This window comes from Caloenas nicobarica, chromosome 39 (assembly GCF_036013445.1).
Source record: "Caloenas nicobarica isolate bCalNic1 chromosome 39, bCalNic1.hap1, whole genome shotgun sequence".
Classification (NCBI taxonomy): Eukaryota; Metazoa; Chordata; class Aves; order Columbiformes; family Columbidae; genus Caloenas; species Caloenas nicobarica.
The window spans coordinates 439,580-465,847 of NC_088283.1; the positions used below are offsets into that span (position 1 = coordinate 439,580).

Consider the following 26,268-nt stretch of genomic DNA (forward strand, 5'->3'; position numbering starts at 1 on the left):
AATGGAGCAAAGTGGGGGGGGCGCAAAACAATGGGGGGGGCACAATGGGGCAGTTTGGGGTGTCTGGGGGGGATGTTTTGGGGGGTGCTTGGGGGTGTCTGGTAGTTGTTTTTGGGGGGGCGTCTGGGGGATGTTTTTGGGGGGATGTTTTGGGGGTGTCCGGGGGGGTTTTGGGGTGTCTGGGGCTCTTTTTGGGGTGTCTGGGGGTGTTTTGGGGTGTATGTTTTGGGGGCTGTTTTGGGGGGATGTTTTGGGGGGTGTCTGGGGGTGTTTTTGGGGGGATGTTTTGGGGTGTCTGGGGCCGTTTTTGGGGTGTTTGGGGGGATGTTTTGGGGGTGCTTGGGGGTGTCTGGGGCTGGTTTTGGGGGCATTTCGGGGTGTCCGGGGCTGTTTTCGGGGCATTCGGGGGTGTCCGGGGCTGTTTTCGGGGTGTCTGGGGCTGTTTTGGGGACGTTCTGGGGTGTCTGGGGGTGTTTTCAAGGTGTTTCGGGGTGTCTGGGGCCGTTTCGGGGCATTTTGGGGGGTGTTTGGGGGTGTCCGGGGCTGGTTTGGGGGCGTTCCGGGGTGTCTGGGGCAGTTTTGGGGCGTTTTGGGGTGGCCGGGGCAGTTTTGGGGTCTCCGGGAGGCCCCCTAGATGAGGTCCATCAGGATGTCCTCCTCCATCACGCTGGGCGCCTGCACCGGCTGCAGCCCCCCCGGGGGGGGGACGGGGCCGCGGGGGCCGGGGGGCAGCAGCATCTGCCCTGGGGGGGCAAAGGGGGTCAGGGGGGGCCGGAATGGGGGGGCCCAGGATTCTCAGGGGTGGTTTTGGGAGGGGGGGGGGGTCCCAGGGGAAGTTGGGGATCCCAGGGGCAGTTTTGGGGTCCCGGGGCAGTTTGGGGTCTGGGGCAGTTTTGGGGTCCCAGGGCAGTTTTGGGGTCCCAGGGCAGTTGGGGACCCCAGGGGCAGTTTTGGGGTCTGGGGCAGTTTGGGGTCCCGGGGCAGTTGGGGGTCCCCAGGGGCAGTTTTGGGGTCCCAGGGCAGTTTGGGGTCCTGGGGCAGTTTTGGGGTCTGGGGCAGTTTGGGGTCCTGGGGCAGTTGGGGGTCCCAGGGCAGTTTGGGGTGCTGGGGCAGTTTTGGGGTCCCAGGGCAGTTGGGGACCCCAGGGGCAGTTTTGGGGTCTGGGGCAGTTTGGGGTCCCAGGGCAGTTTGGGGTCCCCGGGCAGTTTGGGGTCCCGGGGCAGTTTGGGGTCCTGGGGCAGTTTTGGGTCTCGGGGCAGTTTTGGGGTCTGGGGCAGTTTGGGGTCCTGGGGCAGTTGGGGGTCCCAGGGCAGTTTGGGGTCCTGGGGCAGTTTTGGGGTCCCAGGGCAGTTTTGGGGGGGATCCCGGGGCAGTTGGAGGTCCCAGGGCAGTTTGGGGTCCTGGGGCAGTTTTGGGGTCCCAGGGCAGTTTTGGGGGGGATCCCAGGGCAGTTTGGGGTGCGGGGCAGTTTTGGGGTCCCAGGGCAGTTTTGGGGGGGTCCCAGGGCAGTTTTGGGGTCCCGGGGCAGTTTTGGGGGGGGTCCCAGGGCAGTTTGGGGTCCGGGGCAGTTTTGGGGGGGTCCCAGGGCAGTTTGGGGTCCCAGGGCAGTTTTGGGGGGGTCCCAAGGCAGTTTGGGGGTCCCGGGGCAGTTTTGGGGGGATCCCAGGGCAGTTTGGGGGTCCCGGGGCAGTTTTGGGGGGGGTCCCAGGGCAGTTTTGGGGGGGTCCCAGGGCAGTTTTGGGGTCCCGGGGCAGTTTTGGGGGGGTCCCAGGGCAGTTTTGGGGTCCCAGGGCAGTTTGGGGTCTGGGGCAGTTTTGGGGTCTGGGGCAGTTTTGGGGTCCCGGGGCAGTTTTGGAGGGGGTCCCAGGGCAGTTTTGGGGTCCCAGGGCAGTTTGGGGTCTGGGGCAGTTTTGGGGTCTGGGGCAGTTTTGGGGTCCCGGGGCAGTTTTGGGGGGGGTCCCAGGGCAGTTTTGGGGTCCCAGGGCAGTTTGGGGTCTGGGGCAGTTTTGGGGTCTGGGGCAGTTTTGGGGTCCCAGGGCAGTTTTGGGGGGGTCCCAGGGCAGTTTTGGGGTCCCGGGGCAGTTTTGGGGGGGGTCCCAGGGCAGTTTGGGGTGCGGGGCAGTTTGGGGGTGACTCACCGGGCAGGGGCGCGCGGGGCGGCCCCAGTTGCCCCCCCCAGGGCTGCCCCCCGGGCGGGGGGGGGTGCAGGAGGGGGCCCAGCGCCCCGTGGGGCAGCAGCGGCTGCGCGGGGGGGGGCGGCTGCAGGTGGTGCAGCGGCTGCGCGGGGGGGGGCACCCCCCCCTGGGGCTGCGCCACACACGGGGGGGGGGTCAGGGGGGGGCTCCGATGTCACCCCGCCCCCCCCATTTCACCCCCCCCCCCCCTAATTCCACCCCCGCCCCCATTTTCAGAGCCCCCCCCAGTGTTGGGGTGGGGGGGTTATTGCCCCTCAGAGCCCCCCCAGTATGGGGGGGTTTATGCCCCCCCCCCAATTCCCCCAGCTCTCACCCCCCCCCCAAGCAACTGAGACCCCCCCATGACACCACTGAACCCCAGAACCATTGGGGGGGGGCGATAATTAACCCCCCCATGACACCACTGAACCCCAGAACCATTGGGGGGGGGCGATAATTAACCCCCCCATGACACCACTGAACCCCAAAATCATTGGGGGGGGGATAATTAACCCTCCTGTGACCCCCCCCCAGGGTGCCACTGAACCCAAAATCATTGGGGCATAACTGGCCCCCCCATTTTGGGGCTGTCCCCATTGGGGGGTGTCTCCATTTTGGGGGGGATCCCCATTCTGGGGGGGGGGGGGGGTCCTCCATGGTGGGGGTGTCCCTATTTTTGGGGTGTCCCCGCCGTGGGGGGGTCTCCATTGTGGGGGGATCCCCATTCTGGGGGGGGTCTCCATGGTGGGGGTGTCCCCATTTTTGGGGTGTCCCCGCCGTGGGGGGGTCTCCATTGTGGGGGGATCCCCATTCTGGGGGGGGTCTCCATGGTGGGGGTGTCCCCATTTTTGGGGTGTCCCCACCGTGGGGGGGTCTCCATTGTGGGGGGATCCCCATCCTGGGGGGGGGGTCTCCATGGTGGGGGTGTCCCCATTTTTGGGGTGTCCCTGCCGTGGGGGGGTCTCCATTGTGGGGGGATCCCCATTCTGGGGGGGGTCTCCATGGTGGGGGTGTCCCCATTTTTGGGGTGTCCCCACCGTGGGGGGGGCTCCATTGTGGGGGGATCCCCATTCTGGGGGGGGGGTCTCCATGGTGGGGGTGTCCCCATTTTTGGGGTGTCCCCGCCGTGGGGGGGTCTCCATTGTGGGGGGATCCCCATTCTGGGGGGGGTCTCCATGGTGGGGGTGTCCCCATTTTTGGGGTGTCCCCACCGTGGGGGGGTCTCCATTGTGGGGGGATCCCCATTCTGGGGGGGGGTCTCCATGGTGGGGGTGTCCCCATTTTTGGGGTGTCCCCACCGTGGGGGGGTCTCCATTGTGGGGGGATCCCCATTCTGGGGGGGGTCTCCATGGTGGGGGTGTCCCTATTTTTGGGGTGTCCCCGCCGTGGGGGGGTCTCCATTGTGGGGGGATCCCCATTCTGGGGGGGGGTCTCCATGGTGGGGGTGTCCCCATTTTTGGGGTGTCCCCGCCGTGGGGGGGTCTCCATTGTGGGGGGATCCCCATTCTGGGGGGGGTCTCCATGGTGGGGGTGTCCCCATTTTCGGGGTGTCCCCGCCGTGGGGGGGTCTCCATTGTGGAGGGATCCCCATTCTGGGGGGGGGTCTCCATGGTGGGGGTGTCCCCATTTTCGGGGTGTCCCCGCCGTGGGGGGGTCTCCATTGTGGGGGGATCCCCATTCTGGGGGGGGTCTCCATGGTGGGGGTGTCCCCATTTTCGGGGTGTCCCCGCCGTGGGGGGGTCCCCGCGACTCACCGGTTGCTGACTCAGCAGGAGGCTGCGCAGTTGGGGGTTGGCTCCGGGGTTTTGGGGGCGCAGAAGGGCCCCCCCGCTCGGGGTGGGCGGGGGGGGGGCGCTCTGGGGGGGGCCCGGGGCCGGGGGGGCCGGGGGGGCGCGGGGGCGGGTTGGGGGGGTGCGGGGGGGGGCTGCGCCTGTTGCTGATTGGCCGCCGCCTGTTGCTGCGCCCGCAGCTGTAACTGGGGGGGGTGGGAAAAATCGGGGTGTTGGGCCCCCCCTCAAATGCCCCCAGAGCCCCCAAGCCATCCAGGCCCCCCCCTAAAACCATCAGACCCCCCCAACCCATCCAGGGTCGCCCCAAAACCCCAGACCCCCCCTAACTCATCCAAGCTCCCCCCAAAACCCCTCAGACCCCCCCAACCCCCCGACCCCCCAGGTCACCCAAAGCCCCCAGACCCCCCCAAACGCCCCCCAACCCATCCAGGCCCCCCCCCACCAAGACCCCAGACCCCCCCAACCCAACCAGGGTCCCCCCAAAACCCCTCAGAACCCCCCAAAGCCCCCAGACCCCTCCAAACCCCCCCAGACCCCCCCAACCCATCCAGGCCCCCCCCCCAAGAACCCTCAGGTCCCCCCCAACCCAACCAGGGTCCCCCCAAAACCCCTCAGACCCCCCCCAAACCCCCCCCCACAAAGCCCCCCAGACCGCCCAGGTCCCCCCAAACCCCCCCAGACACCCCCCAACCCATGCAGGGTCCCCCCAAAATCCCTGAGACCCCCCCCAAAGCCCCCCCCAAAGCCCCCCAGACTGCCCAGGTCCCCCCAGACCCCCCAGGTCCCCCCAAACCCCCCCAGACCCCCCCCAACTCAACCAGGGTCCCCCTAAAATCCCTGAGACCCCCCCCAAACCCCCCCAGACTGCCCAGGTCCCCCCAGACCCCCCAGGTCCCCCCCAGACCCCCCCCAACTCAACCAGGGTCCCCCCAAAACCCCTGAGACCCCCCCAAACTCCCCCTGGTCCCCCCGGGACCCCCCCAACCCATCCAGGCCCCCCCAAGTGCCCCCCAACCCATCCAGGCCCCCCCCCCCCTAAGCCCCCCAGACCCCCTCAACCCAACCAGGGTCCCCCCAAAATCCCTGAGACCCCCCCCAAACCCCCCCAGACTGCCCAGGTCCCCCCAGACCCCCCAGGTCCCCCCCAGACCCCCCCCAACCCATCCAGGGTCCCCCCAAAATCCCTGAGACCCCCCCAAACTCCTCCTGGTCCCCCCGGGACCCCCCGAACCCATCCAGGCCCCCCCCCCCCCCAAGCCCCCCAGACCCCCCCAACCCATCCAGGGTCACCCCAAAACCCCTGAGACCCCCCCCAAACCCCCCCAGACCCCCCCAGACCAGGCTCTGCTGCCGCTGCTGCTCCTCCAGCAGCCCCAGCCCGGGGTTGACCTGTTGTCCCGTCAGCTGAAGTGGGGGGGGGACACACACACACAAAAAAGTGAGTCTGGGGGGGGGGGTCCCGAGGGCCCCCCCAACCCCCCCGTGTGCCCCCCCCCCCCCCCTCACCTGCGGCTGCACCCCAGAGGCCACCGGGAGGGTCCCCGCTTGTTTGGGGAGGAAAGGGGGGGCTCCGGGAACTGGGGCTGAGCCCCCCAGCTGGGGGAGACCAGAAGGTTTGGGGGGGGGGGGGGCGGCAAAGACCCCCCCCCCCCCCCCGACCCCAAGAGGGGTGGGGGGGGAGTTGGGGGGGGGGAATAAGGGGGTGTCATGGGGGCCCCAGGATGAGGGTGCACGGGGGTCAGTGGGTGCTTGGGGGGGGTCTGAGGGGTTTGGGGGGTCTGAGGGGTTTTGGGGGGGCCCTGGATGGGTTGGGGGGGGCTGCAGGGGGTGTCTGGGGGGGGCTCTGTGGGTGCGGGGGGGTCAGGGGGTGTCATGGGGGCCCCAGGATGAGGGTGTACAGGGTGGGGGGGGTCTGGGGGGTCAGTGGGTGTTTGGGGGGGGTCTGAGGGGTTTTGGGGGGGCCCTGGGGCTTTGGGGGGCACCCTGGATGGGTTGGGGGGGGCTGCAGGGGTTTGCGGGGCGGGGGGGCATGGGGCTTTGGGGGGGGTCTAACAGGGTTGGGGGGGCCCTGGGGGCTTTGGGGGGGGGTCTGAGGGGTTTTGGGGGGGCCCTGGATGGGTCGGGGAGGGTCAGGGGGTGTCTGGGGGGGGCTCTGTGGGTGCGGGGGGGTCAGGGGGCATCATGGGGGCCCCAGGATGAGGGTGCACAGGGTGGGGGGGGCGGCCTGGGGGGTCAGTGGGTGTTTGGGGGGGGTCTGGAGGGTTTGGGGGGGCTCTGGAGGGTTGGAGAGTCTGGGGGGATTTGGGGGGGGGAGGCCCTGAGGCTTTTGGGGGGTCTGAGGGGTTTTGGGGGGGCCCTGGGGCTTTGGGGGGCACCCTGGATGGGTTGGGGGGGGCTGCAGGCGTTTGCGGGGCGGGGGGGCATGGGGCTTTGGGGGGGTCTAACAGGGTTGGGGGGGTCCTGGGGGCTTTGTGGGGGGGGTCTAGAGGGGTTTGGGGGGTCTGAGGGGTTTTGGGGGGGCCCTGGATGGGTCGGGGAGGGTCAGGGGGTGTCTGGGGGGGGCTCTGTGGGTGCGGGGGGGTCAGGGGGTGTCATGGGGGCCCCAGGATGAGGGTGTACAGGGTGGGGGGGGGGGCCTGGGGGGTCAGTGGGTGTTTGGGGGGGGTCTGAGGGGTTTTGGGGGGGCCCTGGGGCTTTGGGGGGCACCCTGGATGGGTTGGGGGGGGCTGCAGGGGTTTGCGGGGTGGGGGGGGGCATGGGGCTTTGGGGGGGTCTAACAGGGTTGGGGGGGCCCTGGGGGCTTTGCGGGGGGGGTCTAGAGGGGTTTGGGGGGTCTGAGGGGTTTTGAGGGGGGCCTGGATGGGTTGGGGAGGGTCAGGGGGTGTCTGGGGGGGGCTCTGTGGGTGTGGGGGGGTCAGGGGGTGTCATGGGGGCCCCAGGATGAGGGTGCACAGGGTGGGGGGGCGTCTGGGGGGGTCAGTGGGTGCGGGGAGGTCCGGGGGGGGGTCTCTGTGGGTGCAGGGGGGTCCAGGGGGGTGTCAGTGGGTGTGGGGGGGTCTCTGTGGGTGTGGGGGGGTCCAGGGGTGTGGGGGGGTCTCTGTGGGTGGGGGGGGGTCAGTGGGTGCAGGGGGGTCCGGGGGGGGTCTCTGTGGGTGCTGCGGGGACTCAGCGGGTGTGGGGGGGTCTCTGTGGGTGTGGGGGGGTCCAGGGGTGTGGGGGGGTCTCTGTGCGTGTGGGGGGGTCCAGGGGTGTGGGGGGGTCTCTGGGGGGGGGTCAGTGGGTGCAGGGGGGTCCGGGGGGGGTCTCTGTGGGTGCAGGGGGGTCCAGGGGGGTGTCAGTGGGTGTGGGGGGGTCTCTGTGGGTGTGGGGGGGTCCAGGGGTGTGGGGGGGTCTCTGTGGGTGTGGGGAGGTCAGTGGGTGCAGGGGGGTCCGGGGGGGGTCTCTGTGGGTGCTGCGGGGTCTCAGCGGGTGTGGGGGGGTGTCAGCGGGTGTGGGGGGGTCTCTGTGGGTGTGGGGGGGTCCAGGGGTGTGGGGGGGTCTCGGGGGGGGGGGGGGGGTGTCAGTGGGTGCAGGGGGGTCCGGGGGGGGTGTCTGTGGGTGCTGCAGGGTCTCAGCGGGTGTGGGGGGGTGTCAGCGGGTGTGGGGGGGTCTCTGTGGGTGTGGGGGGGTCCAGGGGTGTGGGGGGGTCACTGTGGGTGGGGGGGGGTCAGTGGGTGCAGGGGGGTCCGGGGGGGGTCTCTGTGGGTGCTGCGGGGCCTCAGCGGGTGTGGGGGGGTCTCTGTGCGTGTGGGGGGGTCCAGGGGTGTGGGGGGGTCTCTGTGCGTGTGGGGGGGTCCAGGGGTGTGGGGGGGTCTCGGCGGGTGTGGGGGGGTCCAGGGGTGTGGGGGGGTCTCTGTGGGGGGGGGGGGGGGAGGTCAGTGGGTGCAGGGGGGTCTGGGGGGGGTCTCTGTGGGTGCGGGAGGGTCCGGGGGGGTGTCGGTGGGTGCGGGGGGGGGTCCAGGCGGGTCTCAGCGGGTGTGGGGGGGTGTCTGTGGGTGCGGGGGGGTCCAGGCGGGTCTCTGTGGGTGCGGGAGGGTGCGGGGGGGTGTCGGTGGGTGTGTGGGGGGGGTCTCTATGGGTGCGGGGGGGGGTCCAGGCGGGTCTCAGCGGGTGTGGGGGGGTGTCTGTGGGTGCGGGGGGGGCGCGGGGGTGCTCACGCTGCGCTGCTGCTCGATCTTCTGCTGCTGAACCTGCTTGTGGTTGGTGATGACCTGGCGGATGCCGTTGACGAAGCCGCTCTGGTCGTAGGGGATGAGCCCCATGAAAATCTTCTTCTTGGACGAGTAGAGCAGCATGAGCACGCGGACCTCGCACGGCGCCGTGTGCGGGAAGTGGACGCAGCCCGCCTGGGGACAGGGACGTGGGGACAGGGACAGAGGGACGTGAGTCATGGACACCTCAGGGCACCTCAACCTGCCTGGGGACATGGGGACACTGGGACATGGGGACACTGGGACATGGGGACACCAGTCATGGACACCTCAGGGTAACTACAACCCACCTGGGGACACGGGGACACTGGGACATGGGGACACTGGGACATGGGGACATGAGTCACGGACACCTCAGAGGACCCACAACCCACCTGGGGACATGGGGACACTGGGACATGGGGACACTGGGACATGGGGACACCAGTCATGGACACCTCAGGGTAACTACAACCCACCTGGGGACACGGGGACAGGGACATGGGGACATGGGGACATGAGTCATGGACACCTCAGAGGACCCACAACCCACCTGGGGACATGGGGACACTGGGACATGGGGACATTGGGACATGAGTCATGGACACCTCAGGGTAACCACAACCCACCTGGGGACATGGGGACACTGGGACATGGGGACATTGGTTATGGACATGGGGACATGGGTCAGGGACACCTCAGGGGACCCGCAACCCACTGGGGACATGGGGACACTGGGACATGGGGACGTTGGTTAGGGACATGGGGACATGGGTCAGGGACACCTCAGAGGACCCGCAACCCACTGGGGACATGGGGACACTGGGACATGGGGACGTTGGTTAGGGACATGGGGACATGGGTCAGGGACACCTCAGAGGACCCGCAACCCACTGGGGACATGGGGACACTGGGACATGGGGACGTTGGTTAGGGACATGGGGACATGGGTCAGGGACACCTCAGGGGACCCGCAACCCACTGGGGACATGGGGACAGGGACACGGGGACATGGGGACATGAGTCATGGACACCTCAAAGGACTCACAACCCACCTGGGGACATGGGGACACTGGGACATGGGGACAGGGGCACGGGGACACTGGGACATGGGGACACCAGTCATAGACACCTCAGGGTAACTACAACCCACCTGGGGACACGGGGACAGGGACATGGGGACAGGGACATGGGGACATGGGGACATGAGTCACGGACACCTCAGAGGACCCACAGCCCACCTGGGGACATGGGGACACTGGGACATGGGGACACTGGGACACGAGTCATGGACACCTCAGGGTAACCACAACCCACCTGGGGACATGGGGACACTGGGACATGGGGACACTGGTTATGGACATGGGGACATGGGTCAGGGACACCTCAGGGGACCCGCAACCCACTGGGGACATGGGGACAGGGACACGGGGACATGGGGACATGAGTCATGGACACCTCAGAGGACCCACAACCCACCTGGGGACATGGGGACACTGGGACATGGGGACACTGGGACATGAGTCATGGACACCTCAGGGTAACCACAACCCACCTGGGGACACGGGGACAGGGACATGGGGACACTGGGACATGGGGACAGGGACACGGGGACACTGGGACATGGGGACACCAGTCATGGACACCTCAGGGTAACTACAACCCACCTGGGGACACGGGGACAGGGACATGGGGACAGGGACATGGGGACATGGGGACATGAGTCACGGACACCTCAGAGGACCCACAACCCACCTGGGGACATGGGGACACTGGGACATGGGGACACTGGGACACGAGTCATGGACACCTCAGGGTAACCACAACCCACCTGGGGACATGGGGACACTGGGACATGGGGACATTGGTTATGGACATGGGGACATGGGTCAGGGACACCTCAGGGGACCCGCAACCCACTGGGGACATGGGGACACTGGGACATGGGGACGTTGGTTAGGGACATGGGGACATGGGTCAGGGACACCTCAGAGGACCCACAACCCACTGGGGACATGGGGACACTGGGACATGGGGACATGGGGACACGAGTCATGGACACCTCAGAGGACCCACAACCCACCTGGGGCCACGGGGACAGGGACATGGGGACAGGGACACGGGGACATGGGGACATGAGTCACGGACACCTCAAAGGACTCACAACCCACCTGGGGACACGGTGACAGGGACATGGGGACAGGGACACAGGGACACAGGGACATGAGTCGTGGACACCTCAGGGTAACCACAACCCACCTGGGGACACAGGGACAGGGACATGGGGACAGGGACACGGGGACATGAGTCGTGGACACCTCAGAGGACCCACAACCCACCTGGGGACATGGGGACAGGGACATGGGGACAGGGACACGGGGACATGGGGACATGAGTCACGGACACCTCAAAGGACTCACAACCCACCTGGGGACATGGGGACAGGGACATGGGGACAGGGACACGGGGACAGGGACCCGGAGTCCCAGGGGACGCAGACACAAGGGTCGGGGTCAGTGCCGCACCCACCTGGGGATACGGGGACGTGACTTTTGGGGACCCCTGAGGTTTTGGGGACCCGGGGGGGGCCGTACGGAGCCACTGCCCGCGCTGGGGCCTGGGCTGGGGGGACATGGGGGGACAGGGGAGTTGTGGGGGGCCCGGGAGGGTTGGGGGGCCCTGGGGGGGTTTAGGGCTGCTGGGGGTGTTTTGGGGGGGCCCCGGGGGGGGGTGTTTTTTGGGGGGGTCCTTACGAAGCCGTTGCCCATGATGCGGTAAAGGCCCTTGAGCGACTCCAGGTCCTTGTTGGTGAAGTGGAACTGAACCATGCGGGAGTTGCGGAACAGGGGGCCCAGCGTGGTCTGGGGGGGGTGCGGGGGGGGTCAGGGGCACCCCAAAACCTTTGGGGGGGTGTCAAGGGCACCCCCAATCCTGCTGGGACCCCAAACTCACCTAAGGGCTCCTGAAATCTTTTTAAGACAATGTCCCCCCCAAAGAAGTAACTGGGGGACCCCAAAACCTCCTCATCCCCTCTGGGGGAGGAGGGAGGGGGGTGAGGACACCACCGAGGTGACCCCCAAACCCCGAGGTGACCCCCAAATCCCGAGGTGACCCCAAAACTGGGTTCGGGGCCCCCCCAGACTCACCAGGAGCTGCTGTGGGATCAGCTGCATGATCAGCTTCTGTGGCCACTGGTCCGTTTTCCTGGGGGGGGGGGGTCGGAAAGAGGTGACCCTGGGGGGGTCTCCAAGGCCCCCCCAAAACCCCTCGACCCCCCCAGGGTCTCCCCAAACTCCCAGGGCCCCCCAAAATCGCACTCACAGGTTCTCGCCGGCGTTGACGTAGACCTGACAGGGCAGCGAGCGCGTCAGCTTCGTGCTGGAGTCGACCGAGGCCGGTTTGGGTTTCTGGGGGGGGGGCACAAATGAATTGGGGGGGGGTCAGAGGAATTGGGGGGCTCAGAGGAACTGGGGGGGGGGTCAGAGGAATTATGGGGGGTCAGAGGAATTGGGGGGCTCAGGGTTTTGGGGGCAGGTTTTGGGTCCCATGGGAGTTGAGTGAGTTTTGGGGTCCCGGAGGGTTGGTGGGTTTTAGGGGGTCCCGGGGGGGTTGGTGGGTTTGGGGTCCCGGGGGGGTTGGTGGGTTTTACGGGGTCCCAGGGGGTTGGTGGGTTTGGGGTCCCGGGGGGTTGGTGGGTTTTACGGGGTCCCAGGGGGTTGGTGGTTTTGGGGGGTCCCGGGGGGGTTGGTGGGTTTTAGGGGGTCTCAGGGAGGTTGGTGGTTTTGGGGGTCCCGGGGGGTTGGTGGGTTTTGGGGTCCCGGGGGGTTGGTGGGTTTTAGGGGGTCCCGGGGGGGTTGGTGGGTTTGGGGTCCCGGGGGGGGTTGGTGGGTTTTAGGGGGTCCCAGATGGTGGTGGGTTTTAGGGGGTCCTGGGGGGTTGGTGGTTTTGGGGGGTCCCAGGGGGCTGGTGGGTTTTAGGGGGTCCCAGGGGCTGGTGGGTTTTAGGGGGTCCTGGGGGGTTGGCCGTTTTGGGGTCCCAGGGGGCTGGTACGTTTTAAGGGGTCTCAGGGAGGTTGGTGGTTTTGGGGTCCTGGGGGGGTTGGTGGGTTTTAGGGGGTCCCGGGGGGGTTGGTGGTTTTGGGGTCCCGGGGGGTTGGTGGGTTTTAGGGGGTCCTGGTGGGGTTGGGGGGATTGGGGGTCCTGGGGGGGTTGGTGGGTTTTAGGGGGTCCCGGGGGGGGTTGGTGGTTTTGGGGTCCTGGGGGGGTTAGTGGGTTTTAGGGGGTCCCGGGGGGGTTGGTGGGTTTTAAGGGGTCCTGGGGGGGTTGGTGGGTTTGGGGTCCCGGGGGGTTGGTGGGTTTTAGGGGGTCCTGGGGGGTTGGTGGTTTTCGGGTCCTGGGGGGTTGGTGGGTTTGGGGTCCCGGGGGGTTGGTGGGTTTTAGGGGGTCCTGGGGGGTTGGTGGTTTTCGGGTCCTGGGGGGGTTGGAGGGTTTTAAGGGGTCTCAGGGAGGTTGGTGGGTTTGGGGTCCCGGGGGGGTTGGTGGGTTTTAGGGGGTGCTGGGGGGGTTGGTGGGTTTTAGGGGGTCCCGGGGGGGGGTTGGTGGTTTTGGGGTCCCGGGGGGGTTGGTGGGTTTTAAGGGGTCCTGGGGGGTTGGTGGTTTTGGGGTCCCGGGGGGGTTGGTGGGTTTTAGGGGGTCCTGGGGGGTTGGTGGGATTTGGGGTCCCGGGGGGGTTGGTGGGTTTTAGGGGGTGCTGGGGGGGTTGGCAGTTTTGGGGTCCCGGGGGGTTGGTGCGTTTTAAGGGGTCTCAGGGAGGTTGGTGGTTTTGGGGGTCCCGGGGGGGGTTGGTGGGTTTTAGGGGGTCCCGGGGGGGTTGGTGGGTTTTAAGGGGTGCTGGGGGGGTTGGTGGGTTTGGGGTCCCGGGGGGGTTGGTGGGTTTTAGGGGGTCCTGGGGGGTTGGTGGGTTTTGGGGTCCCGGGGGGGTTGGTGGGTTTTAGGGGGTCCCGGGGGGGGTTGGTGGTTTTGGGGTCCCAGGGGGGTTAGCGGGTTTTAGGGGGTCCCGGGGGGTTTGGTGGTTTTGGGGTCCTGGGGGGTTTGGTGGTTTTGGGGTTCTGGGGGGGTTGGTGGGTTTTAGGGGGTCCCGGGGGGGTTGAGGGGATTGGGGTTCTGGGGGGGTTGGTGGGTTTTAGGGGGTCCCGGGGGGGTTGGGGGGATTGGGGGTCCCGGGGGGTTGGCAGTTTCTGGGGGGCACAGAGGAACTGGGGCGGGCAAAACTAAATCGGGGGGGGGGTCACGGAAGAACTGGGTGGGGCACAGAGGAACTGGGGGGCACAGAGGAATTGGGGGGGGCACAGAGGGACTGAGGGGGTCACAGATGAATTGGGGGGGCACAGAGCAATTGGGGGGGTCACAGATGAATTGAGGGGGCACAGGGACTGGGGGATCACAGAGGAACTGGGGGGGCACAGAGAAACTGGGGGGCACAGAGGAACTGGGGGGGGCACAGAGGGAAACTGGGAGGGGGGCACAGAGGAACTGGGGGTCACAGAGGAACTGGGGGGGTCACAGATGAACTGGGGGGGTCGCAGAGGAAATGGGGGGGGTCACAGATGAACTGGGGGGGTCACAGAGCAACTGGGGGGGGCAAAACTAAATCGGGGGGGTCACAGAAGAACTGGGGGGGGCACCGACAAATTGGGGAGTGGACCGAGGAACTGGGGGGGGCACAGAGCAATTGGGGGGGGGTCACAGAGGGACTGGGGGGGGCACAGAGGGAAACTGGGGGGGGGGCACAGAGAAACTGCGGGGGGTCGCAGAGGAACTGGGGGGGTCACAGATGAACTGGGGGGGTCGCAGAGAAACTGGGGGGGGGCACAGAGGAACTGGGGGGGGTCACAGAGGAACTGGGGGGCACAGAAGGAAACTGGGGGGGGTCACAGATGAACTGGGGGGGTCACAGAGCAACTGGGGGGGGGCAAAACTAAATCGGGGGGGTCACAGAAGAACTGGGGGGGGCACCGACAAATTGGGGAGTGGACCGAGGAACTGGGGGGGGCACAGAGCAATTGGGGGGGGGTCACAGAGGGATTGGGGGGGGCACAGAGGAACTGGGAGGGGCACAGAGGGAAACTGGGGGGGGGGCACAGAGGAACTGGGGGGGTCACAGAGAAACTGGGGGGGGGCACAGAGGAACTGGGGAGGTCATAGAGAAACTGGGGGGGGGCACAGAGGAACTGGGGGTCACAGAGGAAATGGGGGGGTCACAGATGAACTGGGGGGGTCGCAAAGGAACTGGGGGGGGTCACAGATGAACTGGGGGGGTCACAGAGCAACTGGGGGGGGCAAAACTAAATCGGGGGGGGTCACAGAAGAACTGGGGGGGGCACCGACAAATTGGGGAGTGGACTGAGGAACTGGGGGGGCACAGAGCAATTGGGGGGGGGTCACAGAGGGACTGGGGGGGGCACAGAGGAACTGGGAGGGGCACAGAGGGAAACTGGGGGCGGGGCACAGAGGAACTGGGGGGGTCACAGAGAAACTGGGGGGGGGCACAGAGGAACTGGGGGTCACAGAGGAACTGGGGGGGGTCGCAGAGGAACTGGGGGGGTCACAGATGAACTGGGGGGGTCACAGAGCAACTGGGGGGGGCAAAACTAAATCGGGGGGGGTCACAGAAGAACTGGGGGGGGCACCGACAAATTGGGGAGTGGACTGAGGAACTGGGGGGGGCACAGAGCAATTGGGGGGGGGTCACAGAGGGACTGGGGGGGGCACAGAGGAACTGGGAGGGGCACAGAGGGAAACTGGGGGCGGGGCACAGAGGAACTGGGGGGGGTCACAGATGAACTGGGGGGGTCGCAGAGGAACTGGGGGGGTCACAGATGAACTGGGGGGGTCACAGAGCAACTGGGGGGGGCAAAACTAAATCGGGGGGGTCACAGAAGAACTGGGGGGGGCACCGACAAATTGGGGAGTGGACCGAGGAACTGGGGGGGGCACAGAGCAATTGGGGGGGGGTCACAGAGAGACTGGGGGGGGCACAGAGGAACTGGGGGGGGGCACAGAGGGAAACTGGGGGGGGGGCACAGAGGAACTGGGGGGGGTCGCAGAGGAACTGGGGGGGGGCAAAACTAAATTGGGGGGGTCACAGAAGAACTGGGGGGTGCACAGAGGAATTGGGGGTCACAGAGGGACTGGGGGGGGTCACAGAGGAAGTGCCCCCCCCTCACCTCCTGCCACTCCAGCACCCCGCTCCACGCCAGCACTTTGTTGTTCACCGACTGTTGGGCCCCCAAGGGGGGGGCAGCGCTCTGGGGGGTCACGCTGGCGGGGGGGCCCCCCCCGCTGGCCTGGGGGCGGGGGGGGGGCACACATTGAGCTGCAAAGCTCTGGGCCCCCCAGTGCTGCCCCCCCTGGTTTCACAGCAGCACCAGAGGGACCCCCCCCCAGGACACCCCTGGTGACGGGGACAACATGGGGGGGGGCGCACCCCCAAATTCTTCCCCCCCCCCCACCCCATATAAACGCAGATAAACTGGATCCCCCCCCAAATTTATACCGCCCCCCCCCCAACCTGGTGTGAACCCCCCCAACCTGGTGTGAACCCCCCCAAATTTATACCCCCCCCCCCACCTGGTGTGACACCCCCCCCAAATTTATACCGCCCCCCCCAACCTGGTGTGACCCCCCCCCAATTTATATTGCCCCCCCCAACCTCTTGTGACCCCCCACCTCTTGTAATCCCCCCAAATTTATACGGCCCCCCCAACCCGGTGTGACCCCCCCCCCCCCAAATTTATACCACCCCCCCAACCTGTTGTGACCCCCCCACCTCTTGTGACCCCCCCCCCAAATATATACCGCCCCCCCAACCTGGTGTGATCCCCCCAAACTTATACCACCCCCTCAAGCTGCTGTGACCCCCCCCAAATATATACGTCCCCCCCAAGCTGGCGTGACCCCCCCCCGCAATACGTACCATGGGGGGGGCGCCGGGCTGGGCGGGGGGCTGGGCGGGGGGCAGGAGGCCGGCGGCGGGGGGGGGGCCGGGCTGGGGCGGGGGGGCCAGTTTGGGGGGGAGGGAGGAGATGGGGCCGGGGGGAAGGGGCTGGGGGGGGGTCTGGTTGAAGGGGGGGGGCTGCAGGGGGGGCAGGGAGGGGACTTGGCGGGGGGGGGGGGGAAAGGGGGGAGGTCAGTATCCCCCAATTCCCCCCCCCACCCCATATCCCCTCCATCCCCATGGGGCTGGGACCCCCCCGGATTATCAGGACCCCCCCATATCCGCATGGGGCCGGCACCCCCTCGAACACCCCCCATTGCCTTGGACCCCCCCAAAATACTCCCCCTGCCAATATTCTTAAACTGCCCCCCCCAAAGGCTTCCCCTATATCCCCAGGGGGCTGGGACCCCCCCAAATGATTGGACCCCCCCCAAATTTCCCTATGTCCCCAATGTCCCCATGTCCCCCACACTGGGCGGGGCCCCCCCAGACCAGCACCACGTCCCCTGTCCCAAACTGCTCCATGTCCCCAACTCCCACATGTCCCTAATGTCCCCAACGTCCCTGTGCTCCCCATGTCCCCAATGTCCCCGTGGCCCCCATATGTCCCCTCACGTCCCCCACATCCCTGTGTCCCCCATATCCCCATCCCCACATGTCCCCAACGCCCCCATACCCCTGTACCCCCCATGTCCCCCCATATCCCTGTCCCCCCCGTTCCCCATGTCCCCAACCCCTCCAATGTCCCCAACCCCCCATGTCCCTGTGCCCCCCATGTCCCTGTACCCCCCATGACCCCCATATCCCTGTGTCCCCCCCATATCCCTGTCCCCCCCGTTCCCCATGTCCCCAACCCCTCCAATGTCCCCAACCCCCCATGTCCCTGTGCCCCCCAGGTCCCCAATGTCCCTGTGCCCCACATGTCCCCAACATCCCCATCTCCCTGTACCTCCCGTGTCCCTCATATCCCTGTGTCCCCCCCAATATCCGTGTCCCCCCCGTTCCCCATATCCCTGTACCCCCCATGTCCCTGTGTCCCCCATGTCCCCATCCCCGCACACGTCCCCAACACCCCCATATCCCTGTACCCCCCATGTCCCCCATGTCCCTGTGTCCCCCCATATCCTTGTTTTCCCTGTTCCCAATGTCCTTGTACTCTCCATGTCCCCAATGTCCCCATGTCCCCCCATGTGCCCCTGTCCCTATGTCACCCCATGTCCCCACCTCCCCCATGTCCCCAACACCCCCATATCCCTGTACCCCCCACATCCCTGTACCCCCCATATCCCCATGTCCCCCGTGTCCCTGTACCCCCCGTGTCCCCAATGCCCCCATATCCCTGTACCCCCCATATCCCCATGTCCCCCTATCCCCCATGTCCCCACCCCCCCACATCTCTGTACCCCCCATATCCCCACGTCCCCCATATGTCCCCCGTGTCCCTGTACCCCCCATGTCCCCAATGCCCCCATACCCCTATACCCCCCATATCCCCATGTCCCCCATACGTCCCCCGTGTCCCCATACCCCCCATGTCCCCACCCCCCCACATCCCTGTACCCTCCATATCCCCGTGTCCCCCATACGTCCCCCGTGTCCCCGTACCCGCCATGTCCCCACCCCCCCACATCCCTGTACCCCCCATATCCCCATGTCCCCACCCCCCCACATCTCTGTACCCCCCATATCCCCATGTCCCCCATATGTCCCCCGTGTCCCCGTACCCCCCATGTCCCCAATGCCCCCATATCCCTATACCCCCCATATCCCCACGTCCCCCATATGTCCCCCGTGTCCCTGTACCCTCCATGTCCCCAATGCCCCCATATCCCTGTACCCCCCATATCCCCATGTCCCCACCCCCCCACATCTCTGTACCCCCCATATCCCCATGTCCCCCATATGTCCCCCGTGTCCCTGTACCCCCCGTGTCCCCAATGCCCCCATACCCCTATACCCCCCATATCCCCATGTCCCCCATATGTCCCCCGTGTCCCCGTACCCGCCATGTCCCCAATGCCCCCATATCCCTATACCCCCCATATCCCCACGTCCCCCATATGTCCCCCGTGTCCCTGTACCCCCCATGTCCCCAATGCCCCCACATCCCTGTACCCCCCATATCCCCACGTCCCCCATATGTCCCCTGTGTCCCCGTACCCCCCATGTCCCCAATGCCCCCATATCCCTATACCCCCCATATCCCCACGTCCCCCATACGTCCCCCGTGTCCCCGTACCCCCCATGTCCTCACCCCCCCACATCCCTGTACCCCCCATATCCCTGTACCCCCCACGTCCCCATCCCTGCAATGTCCCTGTACCCCCCACATCCTTGTCCCCCCCACATCCCCACCCCCCCCCAGATCCCTGTACCCCCCGCCCCGTCCCCACCCCTGATTTTATTTGGGGGTGTCCCCCCCCCCGCCAACTCACAGCGCGTGGCCAAACTCTTCTGGCTCTTCGCCGCCTCCACGGCCGATTGGGCAGCGGCTTGAGCAGCATTGAGGGAGCTGGGGGGGGGCACCTGGGGGGGGGCACCTGGGGGTCAGGGGGGGCCCCCAGGACACCCCCACACACACTTAGCACGGGGTGTTTTTGGAAGGCGGGGAGAGGGGAAATGGGGGGGGGGGGGGGGGGGCGCATTTTTGGGGGTACCTGGTAGGGCTGGGGCCCGGGCTGGGGGGGCTGCGGGGGGGCGGGGGGCAGCTGGGGGGGTGCAGGCGGCAGCTGGGGGGGGGCCACGGGTTGTTTGGGCTGGATGGAGCCGGTGGCGCTGCCTGCTGGGGGGGGACAAAGGGGTGACGGGGGACAAAGCAGGGACGGGGCCCCCAGACAGCCCTCGTGTCCCCAACAGCCCCCCATGTCCCCCTGTCCCCAATGTCCCTGTGCCCCCCATGTCCCCAACCCCCCCATGTCCCTGTACTCCCCATGTCCCCCTGTCCCCAATGTCCCTGTAACCCCCATGTCCCCAACCCCGCCATGTCCCTGTACCCCCCATGTCCCCCTGTCCCCAATGTCCCTGTGCCCCCCACGTCCCCAGCCCCCCCATATCCCTGTACCCCCCATGTCCCCCTGTCCCCAATGTCCCTGTGCCCCCCATGTCCCCAGCCCCAATGTCCCTGTGCCCCCCATGTCCCCAACCCCACCATGTCCCTGTACCCCCATGTCCCCCTGTCCCCAATGTCCCTGTCCCCCCCATGTCCCCAACCCCACCATGTCCCTGTACCCTCCATGTCCCCCTGTCCCCAATGTCCCTGTGACCCACATGTCCCCCTATCCCCAATGCCCCTGTGCCCTCCATGTCCCCAACCCCACCATGTCCCCTCTACCCCCCATGTCCCCAATGTCCCTGTGCCCCCCTGTCCCCAACTCCCACATGTCCCCATGTTCCCCATGCTGGGCAGGGCCACCCCAATACCCCCATGTCCCCAATCCCCCCATGTCCCCCTGTCCCCAATCCCCCCACGTCCTCCATCTCCCTGTGCCCCCCATGTCCCCGATCCCCCCATGTCCCCCATCTCCCTGTGCCCCGCCATGTCCCCAATCCCCCCATGTCCCCCATCTCCCTGTGCCCCCCATGTCCCCAATCCCCCCATGTCCCCCATCTCCCTGTGCCCCCCCATGTCCCCAACCCCACCATGTCCCTGTACCCCCCATGTCCCCCTGTCCCCAATGTCCCTGTGACCCCCATGTCCCCCTATCCCCAATGTCCCTGTGCCCCCCATGTCCCCAACCCCACCATGTCCCTGTACCCTCCATGTCCCCCTGTCCCCAATGTCCCTGTCCCCCCCATGTCCCCAACCCCACCATGTCCCTGTACCCTCCATGTCCCCCTGTCCCCAATGTCCCTGTGACCCCCATGTCCCCCTATCCCCAATGTCCCTGTGCTCCCCATGTCCCCAACCCCACCATGTCCCTGTACCCCCCATGTCCCCAATGTCCCTGTGCCCCCCTGTCCCCAACTCCCACATGTCCCCATGTTCCCCATGCTGGGCAGGGCCACCCCAATACCCCCATGTCCCCAATCCCCCCATGTCCCCCTGTCCCCAATGTCCCTATGTCCCCCATGTCCCTGTGCCCCCCATGTCCCCCTGTCCCCAATGTCCCCATGTCCCCCGTACTGGGCAGGGCCACCCCAACCCCTCCATGTCCCCCTGTTCCTGTGCCCCCACTATGTCCCCAATGCCCCTATACCCCTGTATCCCCCATGTCCCTATGTCCCCAATGCCCCCATGTCCCCAATCCCCCCATGTCCCTGTATCCGCCCCCGTTCCCCTGTCCTCAACGTCCTTGTGACCCCCATGTCCCTCTGTCCCCAATGCCCCCATGTCCCCCACTGGGCAAGGCCACCCCAATGTCCCCATGTCCCAACCCCTCCATGTCCCTGTACACCCCATGTCCCCGTGTCCCCAATCCCCCCATGTCCCCAATGTTCCCAAATCCCCCCTATCCGCAGTGTCCCCAATCCGCTCATGTCCCCAATGTCCCAAATATCCCATCTCCCCGTGCCCCTCCATGTCCCCAATGTCCCCAACGTCCTCAATGTCCCCGATCCCCCCATGTCCTCCCTTTCCCTGTGGCCTCCCATCTGCCCAGTGTCCCCAATGTCCCCATGTCCCCCGTCTCCCTGTGCCCCCCCATGTCCCCAGTGTCCCCGATCCCCCCATGTCCCCCATCTCCCTGTGCCCCGCCATGTCCCCAATCTCCCCATGTCCCCCATCTCCCTGTGCCCCGCCATGTCCCCAATCCCCCCATGTCCCCCATCTCCCTGTGCCCCCCATGTCCCCATGTCCCCCATCTCCCTGTGCCCCGCCATGTCCCCAATCCCCCCATGTCCCCCATCTCCCTGTGCCCCCCCATGTCCCCAATCCCCCCATGTCCCCCATCTCCCTGTGCCCCCCATGTCCCCATGTCCCCCATCTCCCTGTGCCCCCCCCATGTCCCCAATCCCCCCATGTTCCCCATCTCCCTGTGCCCCCCATGTCCCCAGTGTCCCCATGTCCCCCATCTCCCTGTGCCCCCCATGTCCCCGATCCCCCCATGTCCCCCATCTCCCTGTGCCCCCCCCATGTCCCCAATCCCCCCACGTCCCCCATCTCCCTGTGCCCCCCCATGTCCCCAATCCCCCCACGTCCCCCATCTCCCTGTGCCCCCCCCATGTCCCCAACGCCCTCATGTCCCTGTGCCCCCCCCGTGTCCCCGTGCCCCCCGTACCGGGCAGGGCCACCCCCCTGACCAGCACCATGTGCCGGGGGTCCTGGCCGCACTCCTTCGGGGGGGGCTCCAGCCCCCCCGGGGGTCCGGCCTTCTCGAACAGCACCCGCAGCGCCGGCAGCTTCCGGGGGGCGACCACCGAGAAATGGATCCCCCGCTGCGGCGGGGGGGGTCAGGGGGGGGCCCCAAAACCAGGGGAAACCCCTCCGCCCCCATGAACCAGACCCCCCTCGCCTTCCCCCCTGTGAACCCACAAATCTGGGGAACTCACCCCCTTTTATTGGGGGGTCAGTTTGACACCCCCACTCCCCCCACATTAGGGACACCCCAACATCCCCCCCCCGCGATGCGGACCCCGATATCCACCTGCCCCCCCCCCTGCCCCCCCGCGAAGGGACCCCCATCCTCATGTAACCCAAATTTCCTTCTTGGGGGGGTCCCAGCACCCCAATAATCCCCTCCCAGAAAAACCCCAGCACCCCAAAAGCAAATCTCAGTGCCCCATTTCCCTCTGGGGGGGGTCCCAGGACCCCATTACCCCCCCAAGTTCCTTCCCATCCTCTTATAACCCAAATTTCCTTCCTGGGGGGTCCCAGGACCCTGTTACCCCCCATCCTCAGGGGGGGTCAATTTCCTTCCTGGGGGGGTCCCAGCACCCCAATAACCCCCCCCCAGAATAACCCCAGCACCCTAATTCAACCCCAAAGGCAAATCTCAGTGCCCCATTTCCCCCCGGGGGGGGGGTCCCAGGACCCCATTACCCCCCCAAGTTCCCCCCCATTCTCATGTAACCCAAATTTCCTTCTTGGGGGGTCCCAGGACCCCAATAATCCCCCCCCCAGAATAACCCCAGCACCCTAATTCAACCCCAAAGATAAATCTCAGTGCCCCATTTCTCTCCCAGGGCGGGGCCCAGGACCTCGTTACCCCCCCAAGGCGCCCCTATTCTCACAGAGGGGTCCATTTCCACACTGGGGGGGGTCCCAGCAGCCCCCCCTTTCCCGGGGGGGGGCAGTCCCCACCTCCCCGATGCGCTGGACCAGGCTCTCGGTGCTGCACCCCGAGTACGTCGTGCTCTCCACGGCCGGCAACAGGTACGGGGGGGAGTTGCAGATCAGGACGCAAACCTTGTGCGTTTGGCCTCTTTTTTGGGGGGGACACAAACACACACACCAGGGAGGGGGGGTCAGGGGGTGCGGAGGGGGGGTCGGACCCCCCCGGCTCCCCCGGTTTCGCTCACATTTGCTCGCGCATCTTCTTGAAGTCGTCGAAGAGCTGCAGGGCGGTGCTGAGCCCCTCAGCGATCAGGCTGCAGCTCTCGCCGCCCCCCCCCACGAAGCTGGGGGGGGAACGGTCGGGGGGGGTGAGATTTGGGGGCGGGGGGGGGAGGTTAAGATTTTGGGGGGCGGGTTGAGATTTGGGGGGGGGTTGAGATTTGGGAGGGGTCAAGATTCATGGAGGGGTAGAGATTCGCAGGGGGTCGAGATTTGGGGGGGGTGAGATTTGGGGGGCGTTGAGATTCATGGGGGGGTTGAGATTTGGGGGGGTCAAGATTTGGAGGGGAGTGAGATTGGGGGGGGGGTGAGATTCATGGGGGGTTGAGATTTGGGGGGGTCAAGATTTGGAGGGGGGTGAGATTCGGGGCGGGGTTGAGATTCATGGGGGGGTTGAGATTTGGGGGGGTTGAGATTTGGAGGGGTCGAGATTTGGGGGGGTGAGATTTGGGGGGGGTGAGATTTGGGGGGGCGTTGAGATTCATGGGGGGGTTGAGATTTGGGGGGGTCAAGATTTGGAGGGGGGTGAGATTTGGGGGGGGGTGAGATTCATGGGGGGGCTGAGATTTGGGGGGGTCAAGATTTGGAGGGGGGTGAGATTCGGGGCGGGGTTGAGATTCATGGGGGGGTTGAGATTTGGAGGGGTCAAGATTTGGAGGGGGGTGAGATTCGGGGTGGCGTTGAGATTCATGGGGGGGTGAGATTTGGGGGGGTCAAGATTTGGAGGGGGGTGAGATTTGGGGGGGGGTGAGATTCATGAGGGGGTTGAGATTCGGGGGGGGGTCAAGATTTGGGGGGGGGGTCGAGATTTGGGGGGGCAAGATACACGGGGGGTGGGGTTTGGGGGGGTCGACATTCATGGGGGGGGTTGAGATTCGGGGGGGTTGAGATTCATGGGGAGGCGAGATTGTGGCTGAACCCCCAAATCTTGGTGCTTGCCCCCCCCCAGCCGGGGGTCCCGTGCGCCCCCCCCTCACCGGATGCTGTCCAGCCAGGTGAGGAACTCGTAGGCGCTGCTGGTGGGCGCGTGGCACTGCACGTAGGACTCGGGGGCACAATCCACCGTGTTGAACACGACCAGGCTGTACTGGGTACCCCCGAACTAAGTGGGGGGGGACACGGGGTCAGCCCCCCCCCACCCAGACCCAGGCACAGAGACACCCCCAGACACACACCTCCAGTCACACACCCCCAAACTGGGCAGGGGGGGGAACATGAGGTCACCCCCCAGGCACAGAGACACCCCCAGACACACACCCCAAACTGGGGGGACAAGGTCAACCCCCCATCACACACCCCCCCCCCCCCCAAACTGGGGCAACAGGGCAACCCCCAGTCACAGGGACACCCAAACTGGGGGGACATGGGGTCACACCCCCCCCAAACTGTGGGGGGACACGGGGTTAGCCCCCAGTCACAGAGACCCCCAAACTGGGGGGGACACGGGGTCACCCCCCCCAGTCACACACACCCCAAACTGGGGGGGACACGGAGTCACTCCCCAGTCACAGTGACCCCCAAACTGGGGGGGACACGGGGTCACCCCCCCAGTCACACACACCCCAAACTGGGGGGGACACGGAGTCACTCCCCAGTCACAGTGACCCCCAAACTGGGGGGGACACGGGGTCACCCCCCCAGTCACACACACCCCAAACTGGGGGGGACACGGAGTCACTCCCCAGTCACAGAGACCCCCAAACTGGGGGGACATGGGGTCACCCCCCCCAGTCACACACACCCCAAACTGGGGGGGACACGGAGTCACTCCCCAGTCACAGAGACCCCCAAACTGGGGGGGACATGGGGTCACCCCCCCCAGTCACACACACCCCAAACTGGGGGGGACACGGGGTCACCCCCCCAGTCACACACCCCCCAAACTGGGGGGGACACGGAGTCACTCCCCAGTCACAGAGACCCCCAAACTGGGGGGGACACGGGGTCACCCCCCCAGTCACACACACCCCAAACTGGGGGGGACAGGGTCACCCCCCCATTACACAGCCCCAAACCGGGGGGGAGACAGAGACCCACAAACTAGTGGGAACAGGGTCACCCCCCCTCACACACACCCCCAAACTGGGGGAACGTGGGGTCACCCCCCCCATCACACCCCCCCTCACACAGCCCCCCCCACTCACGTCACCCCCAAAGTCGGTCTCGGCGGGGGGGCCCCCGTTGAAGTACCTGCAGGGAGGATGGGGGGGGTTTGGGGGGGCTGGAGGGTTTTGGGGGTCCCTGGGTGTTTGGGGGCTCCCTGGGGTCTCCGAGGGGGCCCTCTGGGCTTTGGGGGTCCCCTGGGTGTTTTGGGGGTCCCTGGAGAGTTGGGGGTCCTGGGGGTGGGTGTCCCAGGTGTTAAGGGGTCCCAGGGTTGGGGGTCCCGGGGTTTGGGGTCCTGGGGTGTCAGTGTCCCAGGGGGTTGGGGGTCCCGGGGTGTTGGTGTCCCAGGGTTGGGGGTCCCGGGGTTGGGGTCCCGGGGTGTCAGTGTCCCGGCGGTTCGGGGTCCCGGGGTGTTGGTGTCCCAGGGTTGTGGGTCCTGGGGTGTTGATGTCCCAGGGTTGGGGGTCCCGGGGTTTTGTGGGTCCCAGGGTGGGAGTCCCAGGGTGTCAGTGTCCCGGGGGTTGGGGGTCCCGGGGTGTTGATGTCCCAGGGTTGGGGTCCCGGGGTTTTGTGGGTCCCAGGGTGGGAGTCCTGGGGTGTCAGTGTCCCGGGGGCTGGGGGTCCTGGGGTTTGGGGTCCTGGGGTGTCAGTGTCCCGGGGGTTGGGGGTCCCGGGGTTGGGGTCCCGGGGTGTCAGTGTCCCGGGGGTTGGGGATCCCGGGGTTTTGTGGGTCCCAGGGTGGGAGTCCTGGGGTGTCAGTGTCCCGGGGGTCCGGGGCTTGGGGTGCCGGTGTCCTGGGGATTTGGGGGTCCCGGGGTTGGGGGATCTCGGGTGTGGGTGTCCCGGGGTGGGGGTCCCGGGGCGGGGTCCCGGCGCTCACTCGATGGCGGGCAGCAGGTAGTGCTTGCGCAGGCTCTCGAAATAGGGCCCGAGGTTGGCGGTGCCCTCGATGACGAACACGACATCGGCCACCATGGCGCCCGGCGGCGGCGCGGGGGCGTCCAGCGCCGGCACCACCATCGCCCCGGGGCGGGCACCGGCCGGGGCGGGGGCTGCGGGACACGAGGGGGAGATGTGGGGGGGTCCCGAGCGGCCCCCGGCCTGTGACCCCCGCCCGGGCCCTGCGCCCCCCGCCCGGTACCGGCCGCCGCAGCTTCCGCCGCACGCCGGAAGTGCTCCCGTTCGCGTCCGCCGCACGCCTGCGCATGTGCGAAGGGGCGGGACCGAGGAGGGAGGGGCGGCCATTGGCTAACGACGGGGCAGAGGGGCGGGGCCAGAGCGGAGCCCCGCCCACAGCCCCGCCCTGGCCACGCCTCTCTCCCCGCCGCTGCCCGGCGGGCGCATGCGCAGTCCCCGCCTCCCGCAGCCGTCGCCGTGGCAACCGCGGCGCTCCCGGCGTGCTCCGCGCGGGACATGGCGGCCGGCGGGAACTGAGCGGCGCGCGGCCAGGGAGACGGGGCGGGGCGTAGAGTGGGCGGGGCCTGAGG

General features: G+C 67.2%; 1 protein-coding gene across 1 annotated transcript; it reads right to left on the bottom strand.

Annotated features, from left to right (window-relative positions):
- Positions 1-25,960, bottom strand: LOC136001258 (mediator of RNA polymerase II transcription subunit 25-like). Its single transcript, XM_065655364.1, is given in 21 exon segments — positions 1-743; positions 2,139-2,307; positions 3,929-4,042; positions 4,045-4,149; positions 5,303-5,368; positions 5,471-5,560; positions 8,161-8,349; positions 10,947-11,054; positions 11,340-11,397; positions 11,515-11,600; positions 15,419-15,538; positions 16,168-16,349; positions 18,624-18,714; positions 18,846-18,967; positions 21,405-21,561; positions 22,427-22,547; positions 22,645-22,743; positions 23,656-23,780; positions 24,823-24,868; positions 25,662-25,833; positions 25,923-25,960. Coding segments are annotated over 20 exon segments (2,301 nt in total). The 5' UTR covers positions 25,802-25,833; positions 25,923-25,960; the 3' UTR covers positions 1-630.
- Between the last annotated feature and the right edge of the window lie 308 nt (positions 25,961-26,268).